This window comes from Tasmannia lanceolata, unplaced genomic scaffold, assembly GCF_043159265.1.
Source record: "Tasmannia lanceolata isolate RefF3 unplaced genomic scaffold, GAP_Taslan_0.1 ptg000037l, whole genome shotgun sequence".
Lineage (NCBI taxonomy): Eukaryota > Viridiplantae > Streptophyta > Magnoliopsida > Canellales > Winteraceae > Tasmannia > Tasmannia lanceolata.
The window spans coordinates 4,464,337-4,491,816 of NW_027518714.1; the positions used below are offsets into that span (position 1 = coordinate 4,464,337).

At 39.2% G+C, this 27,480-nt stretch overlaps 3 protein-coding genes across 10 annotated transcripts; all 3 read left to right on the plus strand.

Annotated features, from left to right (window-relative positions):
- The first annotated feature begins 1,012 nt into the window (after positions 1-1,012).
- LOC143860498 (malate dehydrogenase, mitochondrial-like) lies at positions 1,013-9,110 on the plus strand. The gene is made up of 7 exons (XM_077371178.1): positions 1,013-1,429; positions 1,523-1,696; positions 1,790-1,958; positions 2,062-2,123; positions 2,238-2,365; positions 3,724-3,841; positions 8,748-9,110. The coding sequence occupies exons 1-7, from the start codon at positions 1,166-1,168 to the stop codon at positions 8,886-8,888; spliced, it is 1,056 nt and encodes a 351-aa protein (XP_077227293.1). The 5' UTR covers positions 1,013-1,165; the 3' UTR covers positions 8,889-9,110.
- A 1,703-nt stretch (positions 9,111-10,813) lies between these two features.
- LOC143860606 (protein FAR1-RELATED SEQUENCE 5-like) lies at positions 10,814-17,586 on the plus strand. Of its 7 annotated transcripts, XM_077371332.1 has the most exons (8): positions 10,814-10,957; positions 11,369-11,512; positions 11,755-11,820; positions 14,256-14,314; positions 14,465-15,902; positions 16,013-16,084; positions 16,378-16,455; positions 17,083-17,586. In XM_077371332.1, exons 5-7 carry the CDS (start codon positions 14,527-14,529, stop codon positions 16,409-16,411), a joined length of 1,482 nt encoding a protein of 493 aa, XP_077227447.1. In that variant the 5' UTR covers positions 10,814-10,957; positions 11,369-11,512; positions 11,755-11,820; positions 14,256-14,314; positions 14,465-14,526; the 3' UTR covers positions 16,412-16,455; positions 17,083-17,586. The 7 variants fall into 7 exon arrangements, with proteins under 7 accessions (XP_077227447.1, XP_077227453.1, XP_077227449.1 ...); XM_077371338.1 differs by lacking the exon at positions 14,256-14,314; XM_077371334.1 differs by lacking the exon at positions 11,369-11,512 and having other exon boundaries at positions 14,256-14,354.
- A 3,095-nt stretch (positions 17,587-20,681) lies between these two features.
- LOC143861987 (GDSL esterase/lipase At1g28590-like) lies at positions 20,682-25,733 on the plus strand. Of its 2 annotated transcripts, XR_013240110.1 has the most exons (6): positions 20,682-20,990; positions 21,078-21,299; positions 22,270-22,418; positions 22,527-22,794; positions 25,015-25,335; positions 25,414-25,733. XR_013240110.1 is itself a non-coding variant. In XM_077372973.1 (5 exons), the coding sequence occupies exons 1-5, from the start codon at positions 20,726-20,728 to the stop codon at positions 25,275-25,277; spliced, it is 1,167 nt and encodes a 388-aa protein (XP_077229088.1). In that variant the 5' UTR covers positions 20,682-20,725; the 3' UTR covers positions 25,278-25,733. The 2 variants fall into 2 exon arrangements, 1 of the variants encoding a protein (XP_077229088.1); XM_077372973.1 differs by having other exon boundaries at positions 25,015-25,733.
- Positions 25,734-27,480: the final 1,747 nt, after the last annotated feature.

A 27,480-nucleotide genomic window follows, 5' to 3' on the forward strand; every position in this document is an offset into this window, starting at 1 on the left:
ATGAAAATGATTTTTGCAGCACAACCTATTTACATTGTGGCCCAACAGAGAATGAATAGATGTCGAGGAAAACAGAAAGGGCAGTGATATTCCCCCCACCCCCACTCTACAGCCGGTCTCCTACCATGAACGGTTGGTGGGCCGAACAATTAATTTGTTTAAATCTTTGAGCAAGGTATGCCCCCACCCATGTTTTTCAAAATGAACCGTACGGCCAACTCCATAGGATGATCCAAACTGTCCATTTGATGGGCAACAATGTAAATAGGTTTTGTCCCAAAAAATCATTTCCACTGGATGATCGCAACCCTCCGATCTATATATAGATCGGAGGGTTGCGATCATCCAGTGGAAATGATTTTGGGGGCACAACCTATTTACGTTGCGGCCCATCAAATGGATGGCTTGGATCATCCTATTGTGTGGACCGTACACTTCATTTTGAAAAATATAAGTGGGACCTACAATTGAGCCTTAATGTTAATATATGACCTGAACCATAGGATGATCCAAACTATCCATTTGATGGGCGGCAATGTAAATAGGTTGTGCCCCAATCTATCGCAACCCTACAATCTATAGAGGTTTCTATAACTTGCAGTTTCTCTTTAGATCGGAGGGCTAGGATCATCCTTTGGAAATGATATTTTAGGGTGCAACCTATTTACGTTGTGGGCCATTGAATGGATGGTTTGGACCATCCTATGGTGTGGCCTACCTTGCTCACAGATCCAAACAAATTAATTGGGCCCACCAACCGTTCTTGCATGTTGGAGAGAGAGACGGGATTGGAGTAATGTCGTACTGGTAAAAAGTAGATAGGAAACCTGCCTTATGGTCTCACTTTTTCCCTTTTACAGGGAATAGAAATAGCTTCCTTTTCCAACCATTTTCACCCCCTTCTGCTTGTCTTTTCTGGGGTGGAAAAGGTTGAAAAAAGGGGGTGGAAATATCATTTCCTGTGACTAACCGTAACAGCACAACCCAAGTGGCGGAGTTATCGAAAACCCTAGACCCCAAACCTTCCCAATTCCCTAAACACAGTAATAAAAAGTGGGCGCTGATATCCCCCCCCCTTTAGGCTATTAAAAAGTTGCCCCTCGGACACCTTTTGTCTGCATTTTCTCTACTTCGTTCCAAAACCGTCTCCCATTCTTCTTCGAGAATGAAGGGTTCCATGATCAGATCCATAGGAACTACCCTAAAAACCAGGGTCTCTTCCTCCTCGCACCTCTCTTCTCGCCGATCCTATGCTTCCGAGTCGACTCCAGATCGTAAAGTCGCCGTCTTGGGTGCCGCCGGCGGTATCGGCCAACCCCTCTCCCTCCTCATGAAGCTCAATCCTCTCGTCTCCAAGCTCGCTCTCTACGATATCGCCGGAACCCCCGGTGTTGCCGCCGATGTCAGCCACATCAACACCAGATCTGAGGTCCCTGCAAAACCCTACACCCCCTTTTTTTTCTATTCTAGGGTTAGGGTTTCCTTTTCTCGATTCTACTGTTCCTGTTTGTCATGGTTTTAGGTCTCCGGCTACATGGGCGAGGATCAACTAGGGCAAGCTCTTGAAGGATCTGATGTCGTCATCATCCCCGCCGGAGTCCCGCGTAAGCCTGGAATGACGCGCGATGATCTCTTCAACATCAATGCTGGTATTGTTAAAACCCTATGTACGGCAATTGCAAAATACTGCCCTAATGTAAGTCTACCTTTTTAATTTCTTTAATTTTATTCTCCTTTCTTGTTCTGATGCTGATTTTTATGCTAATGCTTTCTTATGGCATGAAATCAGGCGCTTGTTAATATGATCAGTAACCCAGTGAATTCGACGGTTCCGATCGCTGCTGAGATTTTCAAGAAGGCAGGAACTTATGATGAGAAGAAGCTTTTTGGTGTGACTATGCTCGATGTCCTTAGGGCAAAGACTTTCTATGCAGGAAAGGCGAAAGTTCCTGCTGCTGGTATGCTTCTTTTATTCCCTATCTCTCTCATTCTCTCTTGTTGGATTTCAATATTTTGAGCATTTGAAATAATTTTACTGCGGTTTCTTTGTCTTTTATATAGATGTTAATGTCCCCGTTGTTGGTGGGCATGCTGGTATAACCATTCTCCCTCTCTTCTCACAGGTCATTTCTTTTTCTTTCTTCCTCTTGTTGTATGTGTAGAATGTCTTTGATTTTTTGAGCTATTGGCATTGCCATTCATTGATCATGTTTTGTTATTTGGTTTCTATTTTATAGGCAACACCACAAGCAAATGTTGCTTTGTCGGATGAGGACATAATGGCCCTTACCAAGCGAACACAAGATGGAGGAACTGAGGTTGTGGAAGCAAAGGCTGGAAAAGGCTCCGCGACATTATCTATGGCGTAAGTCTGTTTAGAAATCATTTGATCCGTTATTCGTTGATATTGTTGACTTCAAGTTTACGTGTTCTCGCAGAATCATTTATATCCTGTGGTATTTCTTTCTAAATTGTATTTGATTGTTCTGTCGTTCAATGCAATTTCTTGATTAATGCTGTGTTGTTTTGATAGTAATTTTTTTTTTTTAAATGGCTGTTTTGATAGTAAAATTATGCTGCTATATGACTTAAATTAGGAAATTTGAACCTAAAATTGTTCTCTACCAGCATAGCTATTGTCATTTCACACAGAAAGTGGCTTTTTATTTTTATTTCACCACACTAAATTTTAGCGGCTGGGAAGCGTTATCACCAATTTCTATCTTTAGATGCTTTATCATGAGGATTGACGATTGGGTAAAAGGCAGAGAAGCTGTTAGCTTGTTATTTAGGGATCATATTTAGTTTTTTTAGTCATTTTCATGAGGATTGGGTAAAATGCAGAGAACTTGTTAGCTTGTTATTTAATCAACACTATAGTGTTTTTCGGCATTTTCTTCGGATAGCTTTTATTGGATTCCCCTTTATCTATTTTTCATCCTTTTCTCCTTCCTTTTGCTCTTCTTTGTGTTAATTCTTTACCATGACTGTTTACAAGGTGAGATCAAATATTACAATAAATTCATGAAAGAGGTATAGAAACTCTACATATTATCTTTTGTACGACGTTTTCTGTGTTTTTCTTTTTATTTGTGGTATTAGAATAAGTTATATCTCCATTGTAAATAACGGCAGCCAGCCATGATTTGTTGTTCCCTGTATGATTCAAATTATTCGATCAACTAGTTGGACAGGTGATCCAGTTTGCTAGTTGTTCTGATTCACAGATGGGAATTTTACCTATACATCACTTAGGTGTTGACTAGACGTTGTGATGAATTCCCCCCCAAAAAATTGTTGCAGCTGACAATATTGGGATTAGATATGAAAGAGAATTGACCTGACTTTGTGTCATTTTCACTTCTCCTTTGGTCTTTTGTGGCATTCATGTTATTGCATAAGATGAGTTCATCATGCGCAGGTTGTGTTTGCACGAGTTATATATGATTTTGGTTATTTTCTTGCATAGCTACTTAGTTTTGTTAATCTAATAAACTTCGTGCTTTCTCAGAGGAGCATTTACTGACTTCGATTATTGTTTTTCAATAATTTCAAATGCCTGTTTTCCTCACTCCTGCTCTCATTTGTATCCTGAACTCTTGCAATGGGAATGCTGCGCTAACAAAATGGGTGACATGCATCTCCTCCATATTTTTACCGATGGTTGCAACATTTTTTGAAGTGTAATTGTAGTTTTTGAATCATCTGTTGAACTTCATGTAGCTATGCTGGAGCCATCTTTGCTGATGCTTGCTTGAAGGGTCTTAATGGGGTTCCGGGTATTGTGGAATGCTCTTTCGTGCAATCAAGTATCACTGAGCTACCATTCTTTGCGTCTAAGGTGATCTATTTAAGCCTATCGATAAAGTTTCTTGTGGGGCCAAATGTTTCTATATCTGGAAACACTATATTTATGGAATTTTGTTCCTTTCGAAGTCCAAATTTCTATCTTTTCTTGTTTAATTTGCTTCTTATGCATATTGTACTGACCATCTTTGATCTGTTAGTAACAAGTTATAATATTTGTGGTTTCGTGCTATGAATTTTTTCCATCGGGCATAGGCTTATATGATATCCACTGTCATTTCTTATGCCATCACACTGTACTATGTCAAGAGTAGAGGCTGCTCATTCCTTGGCTTTTCATTTGATTAGCAAATTGTGAAGTCTTTCTTCATACTTCTAATCGCTAATCTGGTGGTACTAAAGATAAAAAGGTTTTTAAGTTGTTTAATGCATGTAGTGAAGTCTTTTACGTCTAGTCAATAGTACCGGCTAGGGGTGGACATGGTTCGGTTCGGTTCGGTTTTGGGGTATACCCAGGACCGAACCATATATAATCGGTTCCCTAAAATTGGAACCAGAACCGAACCATATATGTTTGGAACCGAACCGAACCAGAACCATATATAATCGGTTCGGTTCGGTTTGGTTCTAGGTTTACCCAACCTTCACCAAATGTAGATATTTTGCCTAATCGTATTTATAATCGGTTCGGTCCTGTTTATATATGAACTACAAACACTAACATGCACGAATTTGGAATAATCAGGCACAAATTTGCACAAATTTGAGCAATGCAAAAATTATATATGACCTACAAACATGCACAAATTTGGAATAATCAAGCACAAATTTGGGGGGTGAATTAAAATTTTAAAGGCAAAGCGATGAGGCATTGGGTTTTAAGGTGAGGGTCGGTTCTCGGTTCGGTTTTCGGTTCCGGGATCCCAAACCCAGAACCGAACCGAATTTCCATCGGTTCCAGGATATCAGAACCGGAACCGAACCATATAAATATGGAACCGAACCGAACCGAACCATATGTGCTGGGTTGGTTCGGTTCGGTTCCTCGGTTCGAACCGGAACCATGTCCACCCCTAGTACCGGCACACAATAATGCAACTAAAGTCATTCATTTGTAAATCTTATTAAAATTGGGTCAAAATGTTTTGAGTCCGATAATTGAATTTGAACCTGGTGGGGTAAATGTGATATGGTTTATGTTGGAAACATTTTTTTTTTTTTTTTTGAATGGTCATGTTGGAAACATGACATTATCCTATTAACATTTCCACATAGTCATGATATGAGCCATGACATGACAAGGTTGGCTCACGATGCCCCGGGTAGCAGGATTCAGTCTTATGTAGATTATTTATCAGGAGTCTTGCACAAATCATGTTGAATTTAATTACAAATATCTAATATTTATAACTTGGCTACGTTCTCAAAGCTACTATAACTCATATGTAATTTATATTTAAACTTGCTTGATGTGCTTCTATCGTAATGAGGGGTCTTGTTAGTTCATGGAGGGATGATGATGCATGGCCAACTATGGGAGGGATTTTTGACAGAAAACCACAGGTTATTAACCTTTGGGAAAACTGTTGGGCACGGCACAACATCATGCTCAAATTGTGTGTCTTGTTACCTTGCATCTTGTCCTGCTGTCTCCAGAGTAGTTAGGGTTTGGTCAATCCAAGTTCCGCCAAGGTCAGCGCGTTTGGATGGGCTCTTCTACTTCAGCAGATTCAGACAGTAGACCTTTTGCGAAAGCGGAACATGTTGATGATAATAGATCACTGTGCTTTGTGCTTAGAAGCTGGGGAATTGGTGGATCACTTATTCATCCATTGTAAGTTAGCTTGGGATATTTGGAGTGGTATCTTGGGAAGATTTGGCATATCCTGGGTGTTTCCTTTCCATATCATCGACTTACTGGAGAGTTGGCAGTAGGCCCCTCGGAGAAAAAAAAGGTAAAATCTTGTAGAAGTTATCATTCATAGCAACTATTTGTGTTCTCTGGAAAGAGAGAAATGCAAGGATGTTTAAGGGGCATGTTAAAAGTACATCTTATCTATTTATGAAGGTGATTGCACCATCTATGTCTTAGGTCAAGAACTCAGGACTATCCCCTATTTCAAGTTTTTGTTCGCTTTCGATCTTTGGAATGGGTGGAGGGAGGTTTGCTCTAGCTTTGATTTGCTCCCCTCGATTGTGCAGGAATGGAACCCCCAGCATATGATTTCTTGAAGCTTAAGTTTGATTGGTCCAGTTTGGGTAACCAGGCCCGGCTGGGATTGGGGGAGTGCTTAGAGATGAATAGTGAGGTGGGCTTTTGCAGGCCCCTTGGAGTAGCTCACTCTAGTGAGGCAGATGTACATGTGACATACCAAGGCATCAAACTTGTTGTTGGGGAAAACTTGGATAAAGTGGTGGTTGAAGGGGACTCCCTCAATGTGATTCGTTGGTTGAGTGGCTCTCCTGTCTCCCCTTGGAGATTTGCACGTTTCTTTGATGAGATTCATGACATTGTGGGTTAGAGTGTCTTTTCGCCATGTTAAAAGATCAACAAATGGGGTAGCAGACAGCCTAGCAAGGGAAGGGGTGCGGTTGGAGGCATTGGAGCAATATTCCTCCCGCCTTGAGTGCTCTGCTTGTTTTTGCTTGACCAAAGCCTTTGTTTTATATGGGTCTTCTTTGCTTATGCCCATCTTTTGTATTTCTTGTTTTTTTACCATCTCGGTCTTTCGTATTTTAATGAAATTTTGAGACCATTAAAGGGTGTCCCATTGCACTAGGTTCCCGCCATTGCGGGGTCTGGGGGAGGCTAAATTTTGAGACCATTCAAAAAAAAAAACCCACCATACTCAGAATCTAAAATTCTAAATTCGAAGTTTTTCTTTGGTGCATAACCCAATCATTCATAATCATGAACTATGAAACTAAGCTCAATTGACTACTACAATGAATGACATTCCAAATTGTTTCCGGTAGAAATAAAATTCTTCCAATAATTAGAACCATAAAAGCCCTCTTAATCTGGACTATAGATATAGCTTGGAAATTTGTTTTTGGATCTAGCTCTAGATTTGTGGGTTTGTAAGAAATAAAGCTTTGCCTATTGTTGTTTCTAGTTGCAAGGTTCTAATTTTGTTTTCGGTCGCCTCGGAAACAGAAATATTTTTGTTTTCTATTGAAATTTTATCGAAATCTTGTAAATGCTAGAATAAGCACAAATATATAGTTAGAAACCATCGCATAAGCAAGAAAGTCATCCAAAATGGCTTAATCACATCGAACACCTAGTGTCACATGCATTGTCGCACATGTCTGGAACAATAAAGTCAATAAAGAAGTACAATGTAATGAAGTATAAGAAAGTACAATTACCAGTCTCCCCGCTAGGGGCCCTAACTATATGTCAATACTATAGAGTTATGAGATATTTTGGTCCCATGCTGCTGATCTCGCTAATCTAATCTAACATGCCGTGCATAGGATATGATTGCTTCTTTTTTCTCCATGGGTAAGTTGGAATTAAACCTGTGACCTCAAGGTTGAGTTACAAAACCTCAACCATTGAGTTACAGGCCCAACCCTGGGATATAGTTACTTAGCTGTGCAGTTCAATGATGTTGCCTACCAGATATCATTCTCTACATTAATAAAATGAAATGAAAGGAATTCAGGGATATAATGACGTGGGAGGAATTTCGGTCAAAATTTTGGGATATAATGACGTGGAAGAAATTCGTTGAGATTTCGTTTTACTAGAGATGGCGACCGAAACATTTCGGTCGTTTTGGAGAATTTTCGGTAAAAATTAAAACCATGCTTACTCGTGTTTCTTAGTGATTCATGACATCATCTGTTTTTACTTTTGATGGGAGACACAAGCCTCTTAGTGTTGCCTATCTTTTGTTTGACAGATTTGCATGTATTTGTATTTTGACATTTAAAGTTACATAATTTGATTGGGAGCTGTACTGTGGTGCAACTTATTGGAGGTTGGTGTCATTGATAGGGAAACAATGAGATACAATCGTAAACCTGATGTTTTTAAGGGGCTTGCTTGTTTTTTATTGTCATATACTACTGTTTTATCCTTTAGAAATGTGAAGCAGCCTTTAAACCCTTTGTTTTAATGTGGATTTCTAATGTGGTGCATGCTTGGCACATATATGCTCGTTTATTTGTAATGTAGAAAGACTATATACATTGTTTACCATTAGGCCATGTTTGGAAACCATGTTTTTTTATCATATACTAATGTGTATGCTTGTCGCATATATGCTTGTTTATTTGAATTGCAGAAAGACTATATGCATCTATATGGGATTTGCTAGGGATCATCGCTCTGGGCTGTTGCATATGAGAGCAGCCACCTCAGATGAATTAAATGAATAAGACAAAATCTGAGCCCATGGGGTGCTCTCACATGCAACAACCCAGGCGTGAAATGCCTTCTACGATGGCCTCCCACTAATCCCACATCTATATACATTGTTAACCATTAGGCCATGTTTGGCAACCATGATTTTTATTTATTTATGATAAATTAGTTTCTCCAGGGTAGGGCATGTGGGAGGAGAGACTCAAGTGGGTATGAATTAGTAGAGGGTGAGGTATGAATTAGTAGAGGGTGAGAAGTGGGTAAAAAACAAGGAAAAATCAATCTTATTTTGGCTGGAATTTTTTGTTTCCTTGTTTTTCAGGCCTTTCTTACCCTCTCCTCACTCAGCCGCCCTCCCACCCTCGTCATTGGATAAAGCTAATATTCCAGGAAAAAAAAATTCATTGTTGCCAAGCATGCCTTAAATTAGCTATCACTTTTTACCTCTCGAGTGCTGGTAGCTGTCTTACTGAAGTTATGGAACATCACCTGATCTTTTATTGTTAATTTCTTGACAAGAATCTTTTATTGTTAATTAACGGCTGATGTTTGTGGAATGGTTCAGGTAAGGTTGGGAAAGAACGGTGTAGAGGAAGTCGTTGGGTTGGGACCCCTCTCTGATTACGAAAAGCAAGGACTGGAAAATCTGAAGGCTGAACTCAAATCCTCCATCGAGAAGGGGATCAAGTTTGCCAAAGAGAATTGATTGAATCGTTGGGTTCACAACCCATCCCCCCCCCCCCCCCCAAATTTTGGATGTGTACTAGAAAAGGAGGCTGCCATTAGACATTTTAATGTTTTACCCCTCAACGGGACTTTGCTGCATTGGCTGTTTTTGCGTGCAGCAACTTTGAAATCTGCTCAATAAGTTCCAACGGAGAGATACTCTGATAATAATGATATTTTTCTCCCAAATGCTTATGCTCTACCTTTGATTAGTCTCCCTGGTTTGATATTTGATTTAACAGTCATCTGATCAGCACTGCCTTGAGCGACTGCACTATATTATCAGAAGGTTCAGCTCTTTCAGCTGCTTTTTGCTCCGTCTACTACACATAGCATGAAACTTGGCATGCATGATAAGGAAATTTTATATGGTGCGGCCATGTATGGTCCTATAGAAATGATTTTTGGGTCTCAACCTGTTTACGTTGTGGCTCCATAGAAGGCTACTATCGAACTTTAATACCTGCTGCGCCGTATTTTTCCTGGCAATCTCATCGAAATTAAACCCAATCGAACTTGGCCGGGGTGGCTTTCATACTAGACTAATTTCTTCAGAATACTTGATAGGGGTTGGGATCTTTTGAATCCAAGGGCATGTTTGATCTTTTGAATCCTAATAATTCTTTGTAGGTTGAGTAAAAGACCTGTTTAAAGATGTATACGTCCTCATTTTCCTTTTGAAATCAGAGATTTTATATGCCGAGTGTGTTAGAAATGTGAGATCTCATCGGTGGACTGTGTCTAGATCTCACCGTTGGATCATCTTATTATATTAGGCAAGTTGGCTAATAGACCTGGCAAACGGGTAACCCGTGCGGGTTCGGGTACGGGTAAGAAATACCAGCGCGGGTACGGGTAGCCTTTCATGAACCCGGAACCCACCGGGACGGGTACGGGTATACCCGCGGGTAACCCGGCAAATTTAAAGAAGAAATTATATATATATATTTACCAAAAGAAATTATACGATGGATGTACAAGCCTTGATATTTAATTCAACAGCAGCTTCTTAACAAGTCAGTTGCTGTTGGATCAAATATCAAGGATGGGATGATGAGTACATGTTTATACGCCCATTCATCATACAATTTTTCATTTACTTTAACAAGTGTTTGTTTTGGTACAACTGAAGATACCAGTCACATAGTCTGATTGCTTTGACTTGTTTTGTTGGCCCACCCACGTAGTCTATTTTTCTACTGTTTAGTGTTTATGCCTTAAAAATAAAAAGTTGAAAAGCGAATGGCGGGTAATGAAATTGGTACCTGTACCCCTACGGGCTGAGTGTACCCACGGGTACGGGTCCCATTTTGCCAGGTCTATTGGCTAGTAGCAGTAACCTAGATAGATTAGGAAACTAGGTTTGATTTGTAATTTCTCTTTCCTTAATTAACTTGATTTGATTCCATGTTTATTGTGTAAGTGCTCTATATAAGCACACCTTTAGATTGATTGTAATTATTCAAGAATTAGTGAAATCCTAAATTTGTCATTGGCGGACACGCTTGTGTTGGAGGTACCGCCCTTGATATCTGATACAACAGCATCTTAGTTTTTAAGAAGCTGCTATTGGATCAAATATCAATGGTGGTACTTCCATCATACTACTAATACGAGCATGCCAGCCCACTCATCCTATATTTTCTCGTGAAATCAAACTTTCCTACAAAAAACTGGGATTCTCGTGGGAGGTGAGTCAGGTGACCTACCCCAAAAAAAGGAACTATGTGTGGATGGTCGCACACAAACTGTTATTAAACAATATGCAGTGTGTTATTTGATCGGATGGTTGAGATCATCTAGAGATTGTATTTATTGGCAGGAGTGATAGACGGTCTGGATGGGGACACAGTTGGAGTCTCTTCGACCCGAACACGCCATAATAACATGATTGCTATACGGCCCTTTCCGATTCCACCTCCACCTTTGAGAGAGAGTCTGTATCTCGACCTGTCCAATCGATCTCAGAGAGAGAGAGAGAGAGGATCTCTGTATCTGGACCTGTCCAATCGTTATCTGTATCTGGACCTGTCCAATTATCAATATAAGGTCAGTCTTTTGAGAATTTTTGAAAGTTTATGGCCCTCTTTAATTATCGTTTTTATTCCGAATAGCGCTGAATTATATGTGTGACAAAGGGTTTCTTCAATTGGGATCCTGTGTCTTGTTGTTTTTTTGTTCTGTTTTCTTGGTTTTCACTTTGGGGCTTAGATTAGATTTAGATTTTTTTTGGTTTTCACTTTGGGGCTTAGGTTAGATTTAGATTTTTTTTTAGTTCTCTGACGGTTTCATTTGCGTTAGAAATGGAAATCCTTTGTGGGTTTCAACAGTTTTTGGGGTCTGTATCTTTGGCTTTGGATTTAAGGTTGGGGCATTTGAAACAATCATGTGTCTGTATTTTGCGTGAAGCATCACTGGCACTGCTGTTTAGTCCACTACTGTCGGTGAAAATTTTTGCAGGCGGGCATCTGACCTTCTAAGGCCAAATTCAAACCCCGCCTGAAAGATTTCTCACCTGCTGTGGTGGCCCAATTAACAACTTCTACATCAGCTAGCTTAGAGCAAAAAACCACCTTCAAACAGGCTTATATTTCCTTCTGCAAGGTAAATCTGCTTGCAATTTTTTTTTTTTTTTTTCATTTTTCATTTTGTTTCTTGGGGATGGGTGGGGGACAAGATTTGGGTTCTGTTTGGCATTTGCTTTTATATCTTGTTTTCAAATTGCTGTATCAAAGTTCGTTTCTTTTACTCCTTGAACTGAGGAGATACTCTCTGTTATGGAGTATTTGCTTCTGCCCTCTGGTATTTGTTTCTTTTGCAACTGATAAGTATTTGTTTCTTACCAGGTAGTGTCCAAAAGTAAACAAGTTAGAAAGGGAACCCACGATTTGTGGATCCAAAACTCATACTAGGTGATGCATTTTATGTACTTATTTGCTGAAACTAGTACCCCTGCAGAAGTTGTTTTAGTAGTTTCTCCTTTGGCTGGTTTTCTTTCTACCATGTATTCACTAGTTATATAACTGTCTAAAAATCTACATATCTATGTTTAATCTGGGTTGGTATGGACATGAGAGCAAGAATGAATTTCATTTACTATTTGTACAAGTTCAGTACTTTGCACATGTTTCTCTCCAAATACAGTTGGGGCTCTAATAATTAATGCTCCATAAGTCTATAATCTCTAATATCTTATTGCCTAGACCAGGAACCAACATTGTCCCGCTGCTGATAATTTATATTCTCTTATTTCTAGTACGTAATACAAAAGTCTTTGTTTAAAGTACATACACATGAACAATAATGTTATTCAAAGTACATATTATATGTAAATTCATTCATACCATATGCTTGCACATAGAAACATTCTTCGGTGGAATTCATTGTGGAGATTGCAGCATTCATGGACTTTGGTGTGACAGTGGCAACATCATCATTGGCAGATGTAGGGACGCATCACCCGTCTCTTGCTTGACAGTAGCAGTAGGAGGTTGTCGGGTTTTTTTTCTCTTGTCAGACAAACAAGTGTAGAACCTATGCATGAGAAATGCGGGTAGGACAAGGGCAAATAGTTGGAATTTTTCCATGTGCTAGGTGGCTAGGAGTAGGGGAGGTGGACAAACACCTATCTAGAAATTAATACTCTCTAATAGCTTATGTAAAATACGGCCACTAACAATATTAATTATTAAAGCCCCCTGTATATTGATATTTAATTTAACAACTGCATACTTGAAATATAATGAAATATGGTGATGTGGTTGGGCTTTCTTCGTAAAAGTTGGTCATTGGACATATGGAGAACATGAATGAAGTAACCTTAGATGGGAGATGATTACCTCATTGCAGTAATGTATGCTTTGTAGAAAACTTTGAATGTCCATCATAATTTTGTCTACTTCCTAAAGGATTTTGCACATGTCTTTCAATTAGGGATGTGTAGGGTAGGTATTAGTTGTGAATTCTGTTTTGGCGCGCATTCCATTTTTATTTTGAATTGGAATGTTTGGTGTTTCACCTGTTTTGGTATTCCATGTCAGAAAGGTGTAACAAAAATTCTAAGAAGTTAAATATTTTTAAGGGATTTGTAGGGACAATTGCAGAAGGCATTTCATGGGCCGGCTGTTGCATGAGAGAGCAGCCACTGAGCCACATAAGCTCACTTTTCAACAGAGTTTGTCTTATTCATGTACTTCATCTGAGGAGGCTGCTCACTTATGCAACAGCCGGCCCACGAAATGCCTTCTGTGATGGTCCCTAGCAAATCCATATTTAAATTCTAACAGAATATAGAAAAATATGAGAAAACATTTTTTTTTACAAAGAGAACATGAACTTTATTGAACCAAAGAAGATTACAAGTGCACATCAACGGGCGAAGGGAAAAAGATGAATAGAAACAATAGCAAGCACTAAAGCAAAACTTAACTGCATATTTTATTAGACCTACATTTTATTAACATCACATTAACATCTATCTGAAATCAGCATAATGTAATTGCCATTTATATAATCTATAGAAAGAGGGTTTTTTTTTTGTTTTTGTTAAACACCTCTATTTGATTGAATATGGCATTTTAATGTTTCTAGAAACTTCAGGGCATTCAACTTTTCTAGAAAAATGTTAAAAAAATATATAAGCAAAAAGAACTCACCGGAATAGACTGAAACAAACCAGAATGAACAAAACGCTCCAAAATTTCGAGAATTGACTGGAACACAGGCCATTATGTTCCACAACAGTTTCTGTTATGTTTTTTTACCGGAACGGAACATCCTGGAAATTCTGTCCAGTAAAAATAAATTGGCCACCAAGGTCTAGATCTTACCATTATAAACATAAACATATTTAAAATAAAACAAGGTTTAATTGTACTCAAGATTCCTACCAAACTCATTGGAGTTTCGGTTTCCAGTTTTTTGTGATTGATTTTTCTTCTCTTATTCCTTGGTTGTTGCTGAGTGGAAGCACTTACTACAACTCAACTCAGCTCAACTCAACTAAGCCTTTGTCCCAAACTAGTTTGGGTCGGCTAATGAATCCTTTAGAAAATTTTCATGAAGATCAAAGGAGAAAATCACTTTAGAAAATCTCCCAAACTAGTTGTGAGTGGAAGCACTTACAAAGGAGAAAATCATAGACGTTATTTCCTTGAACCCCAACTAAAGCTAAGAATTTCCTCCTCACTTGGGACATACTGTTCAGAAACTTATCTCTATCATTTCTCTTTTCCGTTGGATTATGCTTATTGACAAAACTTCCATGCTTGTGCTACTATTTTAAATATTGGATGGTTTCAGCTGCTGTTTTTCATTCCTTGCTTCATTTTTCTGCCTCTGATACCAGGCTCTAAATTGAATGACATTGCTGTTAAGGACACAAATAGGGAGATTTCAAAACACCGGGTACACTTGTTAACTTCCTTCCAGGATGACATGGCTTTTGGTTTGTCTAGTTTTGTGATTTTTATGCACTATTTAGCTCTATTATTTGTTGGATTATGTATGTGATGTGCATTCAGGTAAGTTGTTATTTTATTTCCGAGCCATTTGCAGGTTATGTAGAAGTAAATTGTCATTGAAAGCAAAGTTCTAAGTAATTCACTGGAAAAACAAATATGGGTTCAAAAGATGATATGACCGACGATGGGATGGCAATGGATGTCGAACCTTGTGCAAGTGAGGCTAATGAAATGGAGGCAAATTCTGTCAGAAATGAGTTAACTGAATCTGAAGAAGTTGCAGGTCCTTATTTGGGTATGCAGTTTGATTCTGATGAGGCTGCAAGGGCATGGTATAATGATTATGCTAGGCGTTTGGGTTTTAGCATCCGTATTGGTCGTAATGAACGTTCACAGCGTACTAAAGAAATCATTTCTAGGCAATTTTTATGTTCGAAAGAGGGTTCACGTGATAAGAGATACATCGATAGAAAGGACAGAGTTAGGCCAGAACGACCGCTCACAAGGGTAGGTTGCAAGGCAATGATTATGGTAAAGAAAAGAGGTCCTAATAAATGGGTGGTTACAAGATTTGAAAAGTTGCACAGCCATGAACTAGTAACTCCAGATAAAGTGCCTTTCCTTCGATCACATAGGCTTGCGCTTAATACAATCTTTGGTCCACACATGAGCACCTTTGATAAAGTACTAGACAATCATCATGATGAGGAGTGTGAAACAATTTGTGTCAAACCGGTTGTCAAGACACAGTTGCCTATGGAAGAACAAGTGGCAGAATTATACACGAAAACAATGTTTCTTATATTTCAGGAGGAATTGTGTGCAAGTCTTCGTTATATCGCGATCAAGACTAATGAGGATGGGGAACTTAGCACGTATAAGGTAACAAAATTTGGGGAAGATAATAATAGGTCACAAACTGTTGTGCTCAATGTATCTGAGACAAGAGCAAGTTGCACATGCCGTATGTTTGAGTTCATACGAATTCTTTGTAGACATGCGTTAATAGTCTTCAGATTAACAAATGTTTTGATGCTCCCATCTCATTACATTGTGGAAAGGTATACAAGAAGCCCAGAGAGCGGCATTATCAACTTTAATAGCGGCACTATTGTGCAAGTTGATTGTCGAGAATCTCTGACCTTGCGATACACTGATCTGTGTCAACGGGCTATTAAGTATGCAGAGGAAGGGGCTACATCTTTAGATGCTTACAATGTGGCAGTTTGTGCTCTACAAAGGTCTTTGGAAGAAGTTCTTTCTGTGAAAAAAAGTGTCATGGCAAATACACAACAATGCACTCCGTTCAGTGGAAGTATTCAAGATGACAATATCGGTGGAGGGAGTCAAGCAGATTATTCCACTAATCAAAAAACCTTACACAATTGTCAGTCCACTACCTCAAACTGGTGTCCTGATAACTCTGTAATGAAACACAACTTGGAGAATTGCCCAAAGGACAAGAGGGCACGCACTATTTGTGGGCTGCATGGTCATGAAAGTTGCGCTTGTTTTGCATTGAAGGATTTAGGGTAATATGAAAAACCTCATCTCAGTACATCTTTTTGTTGTTCATTATGGGGGATTCCCAACTTGGCTGTCAGGAATAGGTTATAATCCTGATATTCTTTCATTTTTCCAGGGGTTGCTCAGAAGTTGTTCCGCAAGGTGCCCATAGTGATATTCATGTCTCTACCAGCATCCTAGAGCTTGGGTACTTGAATTAATAAGAAAAAAGATATAGGGAGATGATATTTTCACCCCCCTTGCATTACGTGCACGCTCCCCTTATAACGTGATTTGACGTGAAAAGTGGCAACTTTAACGCTTTTTGACCTCAAATCACGTTATAAAGGGGGCGCATGTGTAATGCAAGGGGGGTGAAAATATCATTGTCCAAGATATATTGTGTCAATTTTCTTTTGTTGATGTTGCTCCAGTTGCAAGCAGGATTTCAGTTGATGCCATTCTTATAGCCCCATTTTTTTTTTGTCAATTATGTTGTAGGGAAACAGAGCAAAACTCATCCAGGAATTCGTAGTTTGCTATAGTTGGAATACGTTTTCTTATACTCCCGTCCAACAGGTGGGTCTCTCTCTCTCTCTCTCTCTCCAGAGCAGCATTGGGAAATGTTATTTCCGTAGTTGTCATTTTGCTTGGTGATTACCCCGGCAACTGCCAGGCGCCTCTTCTAGTGCCTGAGATTAATAAGCACAAAAAATGCAAAGATAGAATTTATGTACTTAACATGAATAATGCAATAGGCTAGGTTACTTGTCTTTGCCTAGTCATTTTGTGGTTTCTTATGAGGGTCTGTAGGCTTCTGAGTTGTGACAGTTGGCTCATAAAGCAACCAGCTATATGCTTGTATTGTTCCAGATGGTGATAAAAATTGGATGATCAGCCCCTGAGCACTTCTATGTTGCCTTGAATCATTTCCTTAGATTTGGCTTATGTCTGATGAAAGTTGGATTACTCGACCTCTTTTGCTCTTGCCATTCCCTTTGTAATCGAATTTATAGAACAACCAAGCAACAGAAGACATTAATTTGGAAAAAAGACAAACTATATTCATTTGTCTTTACTAGTAGCTTCAATATTTCAAACAAAAAGCTCTAGTAAAAAGGAAATTGGTTACTTATTTTCCTTATCGTGTAAGATTCTTATAAACTGAAGAAGTAGTGATTGTACATGGTCTGCATTTTCTTGCAGGGGGGCAAAAGTGATATTGCTGGTGGAGTTGGTCCAGCGTGCGAAAGAGCTGAATTGTCAGATTATTGTCATTATCAGCCATTTGTTTCTGGTGGCATAAATGAGACCCTCAAACGACGCCTGATAAACGCATCTCTGTTGTGATCATAGCTGGACCTCTTGTTCGACCTGAACGGCCATGAATGCAGAGATATTGATGGTGGGGGGGGGGGTCAGACCCTGTTTCTGATCAAAGAGAGGCAGAGACATGGCTTCCTGTTCTTCTCGGGGATAGATTTCCTTGGATAAGTGTTACTTTGGCTTGGCTATCCTGTTTAGATAATTTTTTCTTGAGTAAACCCCTTCAAGTGGCTAACCTGTTTGCATAGTATTATCTGTTGAATTTAAAGTGTATTTTTGTAAACTCATTTTGTTTAGTTTAGTTCTATTTTAGTTTTAATTTCGACAGAAGTAGTGAGGATAAAATTGCAATTTTGTGTCCAGGGCAATTTGGTCATTTTCTTAGCCTTGCTTGCACAGTGGGAGTCACACATGTTTGTTTCATCTGTTTCATCATTTTCTTAGCTGATAGCAGTTTTCGTAGCAATTGCCCATTAGGCCTCACTGTGTGTTATGTGCACTTGATTGGGTTTGTTAATCCAGCATGATCATTGGAGCTTTTCCATGCATTTATTTCTTCCCGAACATCCATGTTAAATGAAGAGACTTAAGTGCATTATTAACTTCTCTACCTCACTTGATCCTGCAAATTATCTTTAGGAATTGGACCTGTTCTTCTCTACCTCACTTGATCCTAGCTTCTACAAAATAGATAAGCTATCACCTACAATGCACATCGTCATAGTGATTTACATAGTGAAAGTAACTGACGTACGAAGCTCAACATCCATCCTTACTATATGATATTTTTGAAATCACATAGCACTTCCCAGGTAGGATTCGAACCATATTTTAGTTAATGGCTGTATAGTAGAACCATATTTTAGTTAATGGCCGTATAGTAGATATCCCAAGTTACCGCTGCAAACCCCAAGATATTATTACTACGAGGGATGAACAAAGATCCAGAGCTCTATCACCTACGTATTGCAATCTAGATGGACAGCATTATTAGATAAGGCTGTTGGGATTTACACCAATGTCGCAATTTAGGCCTTCTTGCATTGTTTTTTGTGTAAGCTAGTCTGAAACTGCCCAAATTGCCACTCAAATTATAAGCTAGATGACATCCAAATGCAGCCTATTTGACAATTTGAAATTAGATTTTAACCCCATCAAATTAGATTATACAACATGTAACTACCTCATGAGGGTCTGTTTGAATGCAGATTAACTACCTTGTAGATAAGTCGTATAAGTTGTCAATAGGGAGGAACATTTGTAATGTTTGATCTACTTGGGATTTACTGGGTACAATAGTGATCAGTAGTGTTTGGTTGCCAATCTCGTAAGTAATGGGAGGGAGGGTCATTACCAATATATGGAGAGAGAGAGAGAGCAAAATTCTACTTTATAAATTCTTCCCTTTTTGAGGAGGATGGCATGAAAGGTATTAGTAGAAAACATGAGTGCCACATTATAACAGAAGCAATAATCAGCTTTCCTGTGTAGCAGTCTCCAGGGATTGTGATGCTAAATTGGCTACCAATCACCATAAAAATTACCAAAAAAAGCATTTTTCTACTTGGGACATCCTGCTGGGCATGTGGCAAGCAAGCCATAGGCTTGGTTTTTTTTTTTTTTTTTTTTTTTGGTGGGGGCGCGCGCGCTTTAAAATCTTACTCTTGTGTCATCCCTTCTGTTGCAAAAGTAGTTGCAATGTAACTTTTTTTTTTTTGGGTATTGGTTGTATTTACTATGAGAAATAAATGGCATCTAGACGTCAACTAAATGGTATTATTTACTTTATACCGAACAGTAACATCTGATATGACTTTAATACATTGTTTATATTATTGGCATTTATGTTAATCTAAAGGGATTTGCTGGCGTCCATCGCAGACGGCATTTCGAGGATGGTCTGTTGCATGTGACAGCAGCCACCTCATTAATGAAGACAAAATCTTCTGGAAAGTGAGCCTGTGTGGCTGCTGTCACATGCAAAGACCATCTGTGAAATCCCTTCAGTGATGGACGCTAGCGCATCCCTAATTTAAATCATAACCTAATAAATGGTCAAAATTGGGACTTACCCATTTCTATAATTTGTACCATCCCTCCGGATGAAGGCCATGACCCAAAAAACTTTTCAGGAAAAAATGATCCGAACACTTTGGTAAAAATGGGAAGCTGAGAAAGTTTAACAATTAAGGTGGTAAAATTTATGATCAAATAAATAAATAAAATAATCTACATACCATTTTATGCTCGATTTTACAAGGCACAAAGTAGTGACCGAAAATAATTTCAGTCCATGTTTGGCGACCATGAAAAATTATTCCATGGAATAATTGTGGGCCCAATCTATGAGCGGGCAGAGAAGGATGGAAAGGGCAAGAATTGAGTTTTGGTGTGTGTGGGTGAGTAGTTCTTCTTCTTCTTTTCTCTCTCTCTCTCTCTCTCTCTTTTTTTTCCCTGTGGTTGAAGGCATAAAAACCCCTTAAAAAAAAATCTATCTTTGAAAAATCTTACAATGTAACTTTTACCTCGTAAATTTTTGTGTGTCGGTTTTATGGCAATGACAAAATAGGGATCCTTATAAAAAAGATGATGTTTATAAAAGAAATTTCCAATAAAGCACATGATATTATGATGGAAAATGATACGGATACCTAGAGTACCACCTAAAACGAGACCTGCAATGAGAATATGCCACCTGGTAAAGAAAAAAATTACATTTTGGTGATTTCCCTAAACTTAAGGGATTGCTCACGTCACTAGTGATGTTGTGGCATGGAACAATTTGAGCGGTCCCCTTTGAGGTCCTACTCTCGGTTTCCCTAGCATTACTCTATTATGATACAGTCCAAATGGGTGTTGGCTCTTCGGCTTAAAGACACGGGTTTGCTTCCAAATTTAAATCCCAGCCGGACTTACGCTCATGCATGTGGTTTGTGGGCACTGCAGGCATCCGTATGGGAATAGTCCTACTCTGGAAGCGGAGTGGGGACACTCTGCGTTATCCTCCGTAAATAAAAAATAAAAATAAAAAAAATAATAATAATAATGATACGGGAAGTGATATTTCCCCCACTCCCCCACTCTAACTGACAAAATCTCCCTCTTTAACTCTATCCGTTAAGTTTTAAAGGCAAAGAAAAACGTTAAAGGGGGTGAATTTATCCTCAAGCAGTGAACCATTCTCACATAAAGCATTGGGGGGTGGGGGGTGGTTGAAAATATCACTTCCCTTATGAGAAAATGCCATGATATTAGTGGAAATGGTCTGCATGTGGCCGGACATAAAATCTCTATAAAAAAATCGAATGGTCTAATTCTAGGATAACGTTGAACAGCTTGTGCTACCCCATGGAACATGTGCGTATTAGCAAAGACGAGAGCGAGATGGTGGTGGGTCATAAGACTGATAACTTATAGCAGCAGATGGCATGCATTTAGGGCCACTCATTAAATTCTCATCGCCTTTATATAATTTTTTTATGAGTTTTCTCTGCTTTCTCTCTCTACAGTCTACACCATTCCCATGGCTTTCCCATTTTTATCCTTTCCTCACTTCCTCTCCATCTTTCCCCTTTTCCTTACAATTTTTCTTCTCAGATTCCCCAACATCGATTCGAAATTAGACTGTTACACTTCTATCTTTAGCTTTGGTGACTCTCTCATAGACACTGGTAACTTTCTCTATTCTCATCCACATGATTACATCGGTCATCTCCCTTATGGAGAAACTTACTTTCATCATCCCACCGGCCGATGCTCTGACGGCCGCGTTATCCTTGACTTGCTCGGTAATTTTATTTTTACCTACACATGAATTTCTCATTCTTTCTTATTCTTGTGGACTAATTGAAACTGTTTCTTTTATGAGAGAATAGCTGAAGAATTTGGAATTCCACTCCTGCCTGCATATCTCGTGAGTCGTTCGAAAGAGCAAGATTTTAGGGGCGGAGCCAATTTTGCAGTGGCAGGAGGTACGGCTCTCGATGCTGCCTTTTTTGCAGAGAGAGGGATTGAGGATTTGTCGACTAACTACTCAATGGGAGTTCAGCTCAACTGGTTCATGGAGCTCTTGCCTACTCTTTGCCCAGATTCATCAAGTAAAACTCCTCCATTTCTCTCCTGGTTCTCTTCTGACTTTTCTATTTAGCACCTTAGCTTAAGTAGGGAAACAAAATTGGGAATAAAATCTCGGGACTCACTCTAACTCTGTCCTGATTTAATGAGTCGACACACCTCCTACCGAGTCGGCGACTGAGTAGTACTCACAGTAGTGGGATACTGGGATGTGGGTCTGTCATCATTCATATATGAAAGCAATTTAGTATGTTTGATGGGTGCACCTTAATAGTACAATGTGGCCTATTGGGTCCCACCTTTGACTAATCAGAATCGTCCATTTAATAGGCCTTGCTTTGGATCTTCTGTTGCCCACACCAAAGAATGTGATATCAAATGAACAGTACGGATCAATCAAAGGTAGGACCCACTATATTGTAGTGAGACCACCACATTGTATTCCGATGAGGTAGGAGAGAATAGCTTTGGGTGTTTCTTGATTTTGATAATAAAGGAGTCTTCATTGTTCCCCAATAAATAGGAAGTGGCTATATCAGGCATGCCCAAGGCCCAAAAGCCTTATACATGATTTCTCTCCTTTTTTTTTTATCTAGATGTAAATATCTTTATAGAAATTAATTACCTTATTTTTTAAGCTCCATTATGGATGGACTCAGGGGCGGAGCCAGGAATTTACACTTGGGGGCCGGACTAATTTACACTTTACCTGCATTGGTCATTGGGGGGCCCGCTTACTAACTTTCTGTAATAATTTCTGCACATATCAGTACTATAAAAGGGATTTTGCAAGTCATTGGGGGGGCCGTGGCCAACCCCACGCTATATGTCCCTCCGACCCTGGATGGACCATGGCCCCAAAAGCACATTGGTTGGACAGTCCTAAGAGGACCATGCATGGATGATTACATAGAGATATTAGACTTTGGTTTTTTCCCTTTATCTCATTTTATTTCTTTTATTGTTTTTTGTGTAATAATTGAAAATTGAAAGATTGCCGGGACATGCTTAGAAGGTCTCTTTTCCTCATGGGAGAGTTCGGAGGTAACGATTACAGCCTTGTGTACCAAAAAGGATGGATCACACCAGAGCTTCATACTGTTGTATCTCAAATTATCACCGCCATTTCATCAGCAGTCGACGTAAGAAATGAAACTAAAACATACTTCTTGTGACAAATTAGCTCTCTCTTCCCAGGATTTGATTTTAGAAAAGATTGATGCTATTCTGATTTGTTCGATGCACCGCAGATGCTGATCGAACATGGGGCCACCACAGTCATGGTCCCTGGGACGCTACCCATTGGCTGCTTTCTCACCATTTTTGGTAGGCCAAGTAAGGACAATTATGAACCTCTAACTGGTTGTCGGAAGGACTTAAACGAGTTGGTCTCGTACCACAATCAGCAACTACAGAAAGAGCTAGACTGGATGCGAGACAAGCACCCTAATGCAACCATCATCTATGTCGATTACTACAATGCGGCCCTTCCTGTTTTTGGATCTCCATACCAATTCGGTGCGCTCTACTCCTCCTTTTAGAGCATATATCTGGCATAATCTATGTCTGCATTACAATAAAAAAATTGTAAGTATTACACTGTATGGCTTATAGATGAAATGTATCTTAAATTCTTATTACCTGGCTCTTCCAATTCTAGTATAATATATTGGACTGCTTTAGTAGGCACTTCTTTGCAGAGTAACCAATATGATCTTATATCCTGATATTGCTAGTCACACTGATTAGCTGGGAATGGTTAGAAATGCCTTAAGCAAGGGAAAATCTGCTTTTTTGGTAGGCAAGCTGGAGTTTAGGCAGACCCCCACCATATTTCCTGGTGAAAAGAAGTCAGATTACAAGGGGCAGTACAGTCCCCCATTACAGTTATCCAACATAAGAGAGGAGAGGAATGGGGGGATGATGGAGATGGCAATATCAGCCTCTTTGCATGCCCACAATCACGCAGTCACTTTTACGACTCTCTAAACCAAGAAACACTTGTTCTATCATCTTGAATCAACTGAACAGTTGATGGGGGTGGGTTTGCGTGACCAAGTAAAAGTGAATTGGGATTTGCATTGTTGCTAGTGAAATGATCTGCTGGGTCTGAAGATTTGATCAGTATTCCAGGCCACTACTCTACCAATCTGTTTGTATTAGAGAAGAAATAGGTAACATTTCAGACCTTGTTCAAGTGACCTTGTTCAAGTGAATCACTATCGATGTTTAAATTTGAGTTAGGAACCCTTCGAAGATTGCAGCAATAATTATACCAAGGCCATTGGCAAAGCATGGTATTGACATTGCGTCTCTGGGTTACCTTTGTCTGCCTTATCTAATTGAGCTTGAACCATAATAGAATAGTGGTTTGAAAATGCTAGGGTTCAATGCATTACGCATAATAACAGGAGAAATCAAACAAGCACAGACTCAAATAGTGACTATGTCCATGGGTGAAATAAACAATGTGAGTGGCTCCACTATGTGAAGATTATAAGTTACGTCATAGGTCTACAACCAATTTCATAATGCATGCAAAAACCTCATCAACACAGCTACAAATGAAGGTTACTTGACCTTCAATTGCTGTCTACATGAAAGTGTTAGCATTAAGGCAAACAATAAGCCTCTGAATGCACCTTTGTTTCCAAAGATTGCCATTAGAGAGGTCCAGGAGATCAGTTCATCTCCTGCCAATTGCCTTTTGGGATTACAAAGGCCAAGAAATCTTCAATAGGAATGCCAGGTAAAAAACCGCTTGAAAGTTAGGACTTGTTTCACAAATCTTAGAATTGTGCTTTTCGGCCTTCTCAACAAATTCTGGCTCAGGTATAGATCTGACTCCTGCACATTATATCTGGTTCAACATGTTGTGGGGGAGTCGACCATTATTAATCCTGGTCTTAATCAACCGCATGTTCAAGGAGGCAGCAAAAGTTGAAACAAAGTTGGTCCTGCTCATACCGGGTTTACTTTCTTGTTCTTAAGCCTTGGCACAGTTTTGAAGTTGTTTATTCATATGGTGGATAGAGCATTTGTCTTCTCTCTGTCTTTTGGTATCTTATCCTGTCGTAGGGTTTTATGTTCCATCTTTTCCTCCTCTTGGGTGACCTAATTGTCTGATATTTGTAGCTTTTGTTTCTAATAATACTAATCTCTCAAAAAAGTGAAGGGAAAAAATAAGGTATTTCCAAAGAGTATGTGACTTAAAAGCAAAAATAGTACAAGGAGGACAGATTATTCTGTTTTATTCTCAGTTGTATTTCTTAACACTAGTCAAGGAGATTCATATGTACTTAGAAAGAAATCTGAAAGTGAAAAAGTTACCCCTCGTTATTTTTAATGAGTTGAGAACTTTCCACTTTGGCCTGGTTAAACCACACCACATCAGGTCAGAGAGCTTGATAAAAGAACACTCGGAGCTTCTTTGACCTAGATGGCCCTTTTAAGCTGGAAACAGAGATGTCATGTTGGCATTTTAAAAATATTTGTAGGAAAATGAAGTCTAAAACTAGAGAAGTCTAAAACAAAGAGAGATGCATGAATATCAAAACAAAGGGCTGTGAATTTCAAGTACCTTTTTATCTTATTTTTGTGATTTTTCTTATCCATGTTCTTTAAGTTTCTTGGTAGCCACTCTACACACACATTTTTTCATGTGCCAATATCTTCTAATGTTCTTCAATTCCAATTAACTTCTGAAAATTATCATATCCATGATAAACAACAATGCAGGATTTAGCAAGGGAGCCTTCGTAGCATGCTGTGGAGGGGGAGGTCCTTATAATTTCAACTCGTCGGCCCCTTGCGGTTCTCCCTGGGCTAAGGCATTCAACAACACGTCGTTGTATTGGAACTGGGATGGTCGTCACCCGACAGAAGCAGGAAATAGAATGATCACAACTGGTTTAATAGAAGGACCATACACCATTCCTCCTATCACTAGCTCATGCCCGTCACTAGCATCCGAGAATGTTAACCATCCCCATTATGAATAGCTTCAGTTCTGAACGTTGATTTATCAAACGATATGTTTGGCGGCGCATCAGACAAAAGGTATATTTGATGAACAGCATGTTACATAAAAGCCATATGGAAACAAACTTGATTCTTATTTTAGGGAATGTGGTGCAGGTATTGCAGCATTGCTTGTGATTAGAAGACATGCTTTGTAACTTTGTGACATGCCAGTAGAGTTTCCTTCCTTTGCTATGAACTCCATTTAGAGTCACCAACAGCTACAGCATTATATGGACGATTGGCTATCCTGCTTAGATAAGTTTATCTTGAAATTATCTTGTCCACTGTTCACCAGTTTTGTTCGGATAATATTTTATCCAAGAACAAAGGTCGATGTGAACAAAGGATAGCAAGCTTGTCTAAGGACACCTCATGATTGTGTCTGGTTTCTGGAAAGATAAATATCAGCTGAGACTAAAGCACATTCAATGGAAGTTGTCCATGTGAAACAACCAATTACTCCAAAAGTTTAAGCTCTTGGGGAAGGCGTTAGAGAGCATTGGCTCCTTCACGTGGTTAAAGGAGCTTGCCTCCTTCCCGTTTTATATTGGAGTTTTTTTTCCCAAAACTGTGGCATTTTAGTCACTGCTTGTGTGATCTCCATCTTGTGTTGTTGCGGCTATGCCTCCCTGCATTACTGTCCCAAGTAAGAAGAAGGGGCGAATATATTCATTCGCTTTGAGAAATTGCCTAGGCACAGGCGTGCACCATATAATTTCTCTAGTTTTCAAAATTATTTCCTTTCCCTTTAGAAACCAAACCCTTTCTCCCTTAAGTGTATCACTGTTTTAGGAAGGCAACTTTTCTTTCTAATACGAGTCCCCATACAATCTTTCATGAACTCTCGGATGCCTCTCTTCCTTCCTTCTCTATGTCTTAATAAAAAAATAAAAAAATCCTAACCACTATAATTCTATAAATTTACTCAAGGGAGATTTCATACACAAGGTTCCAACCATTTTATTTCCACTACATACAAAAGCAAAAAACTTTATTATTCTCATCAATTTTCATTATTATTATTTTTTACAAGCTTAAGCTCTTCATCTATTTTTTTTCTCTTATCTCTTTGTTTGCATATAATTTTTAAGTCACATTTATTTGATTTACACTATAACCATGCTAGACATATTCAGTCACTCTTAATCTCATTCAATGAGGGTTTTCTTGGCTCCGAGAGCCACCCTAGGAAAATGCTTACTCTGCTCAGTTGGTTAAGGGCTTTATTCCCCAACCAGATTGAGAGCCCCAAACTGGTTATCGGACTCAGAATTATGTTTGGGGCTCTCAATCGGTTGGGACTATCTCAAACGAACAGGGGGGAAATGATTAAGATTCTCCAATATATCAGCCAATATTGGTAAAATGCTAATCTCCATCCCTTTTTCCGGCAACTGCCAGCCCTTCTGTTTATCTTAGCCAGAATGTGGCTTCGTTTTAGGGGTGCAACTCGCGTTGGGTTGGGCCTGAGGAACCCTCTTTTTAGTAGGGGTGCAACTTGGGTCGGGTTTTACCCAACCTGCATCGACCCGACCCGAAAATAGCATGGGTCAGGTTTAGAAATCATGGGTCTTGGGTAGGGTCAGGTTTTACTTTAAAAACCCGGCTCAATCTTGAGTAGGGTCGGGTTTAAAGAAAAAAACCCGAAACCCGACCCGGCTTATGTTGGTGTACCATGACATTTTTAATTATATCTTAAATAACATAGCAAATTATTTTTCAATATATTGATATAATTGTTTTCATTGAGGTGATCATGTTTGTGATATGGAAATATAGTTTCCTTCTTAAGTTTATACACTTGACTACATAAATTTAGAGATTTTTTGTGTGAAGATTTGTTTTTTTATATACAACGAGTCAACGTGAAAAAACCCGACCCAACCCGAGAACTATCATGGGTAGGGCCGGGTTTGGGAATTGTGGGTTTTCCGGAAAAAAAACCCGACCCCACCTGACCCGAGATATTTCTCGGGTAGGGTAGGGTTCTTCAAAACCTGACCCGCCCGACCCGAGTTGCACCCCTACTTCGTTCCCAGGAAATGACAAACAAAAGGGGTGGCCAGGTGGGGTCGCTGTTACTTTTCCTATTAGAATAAGACTAACATATATGGGTGGAATTGATGGTAAAGTAGGTGAAAATATCAATTGCTATACAAATATATTGTATTTATTTTCAAC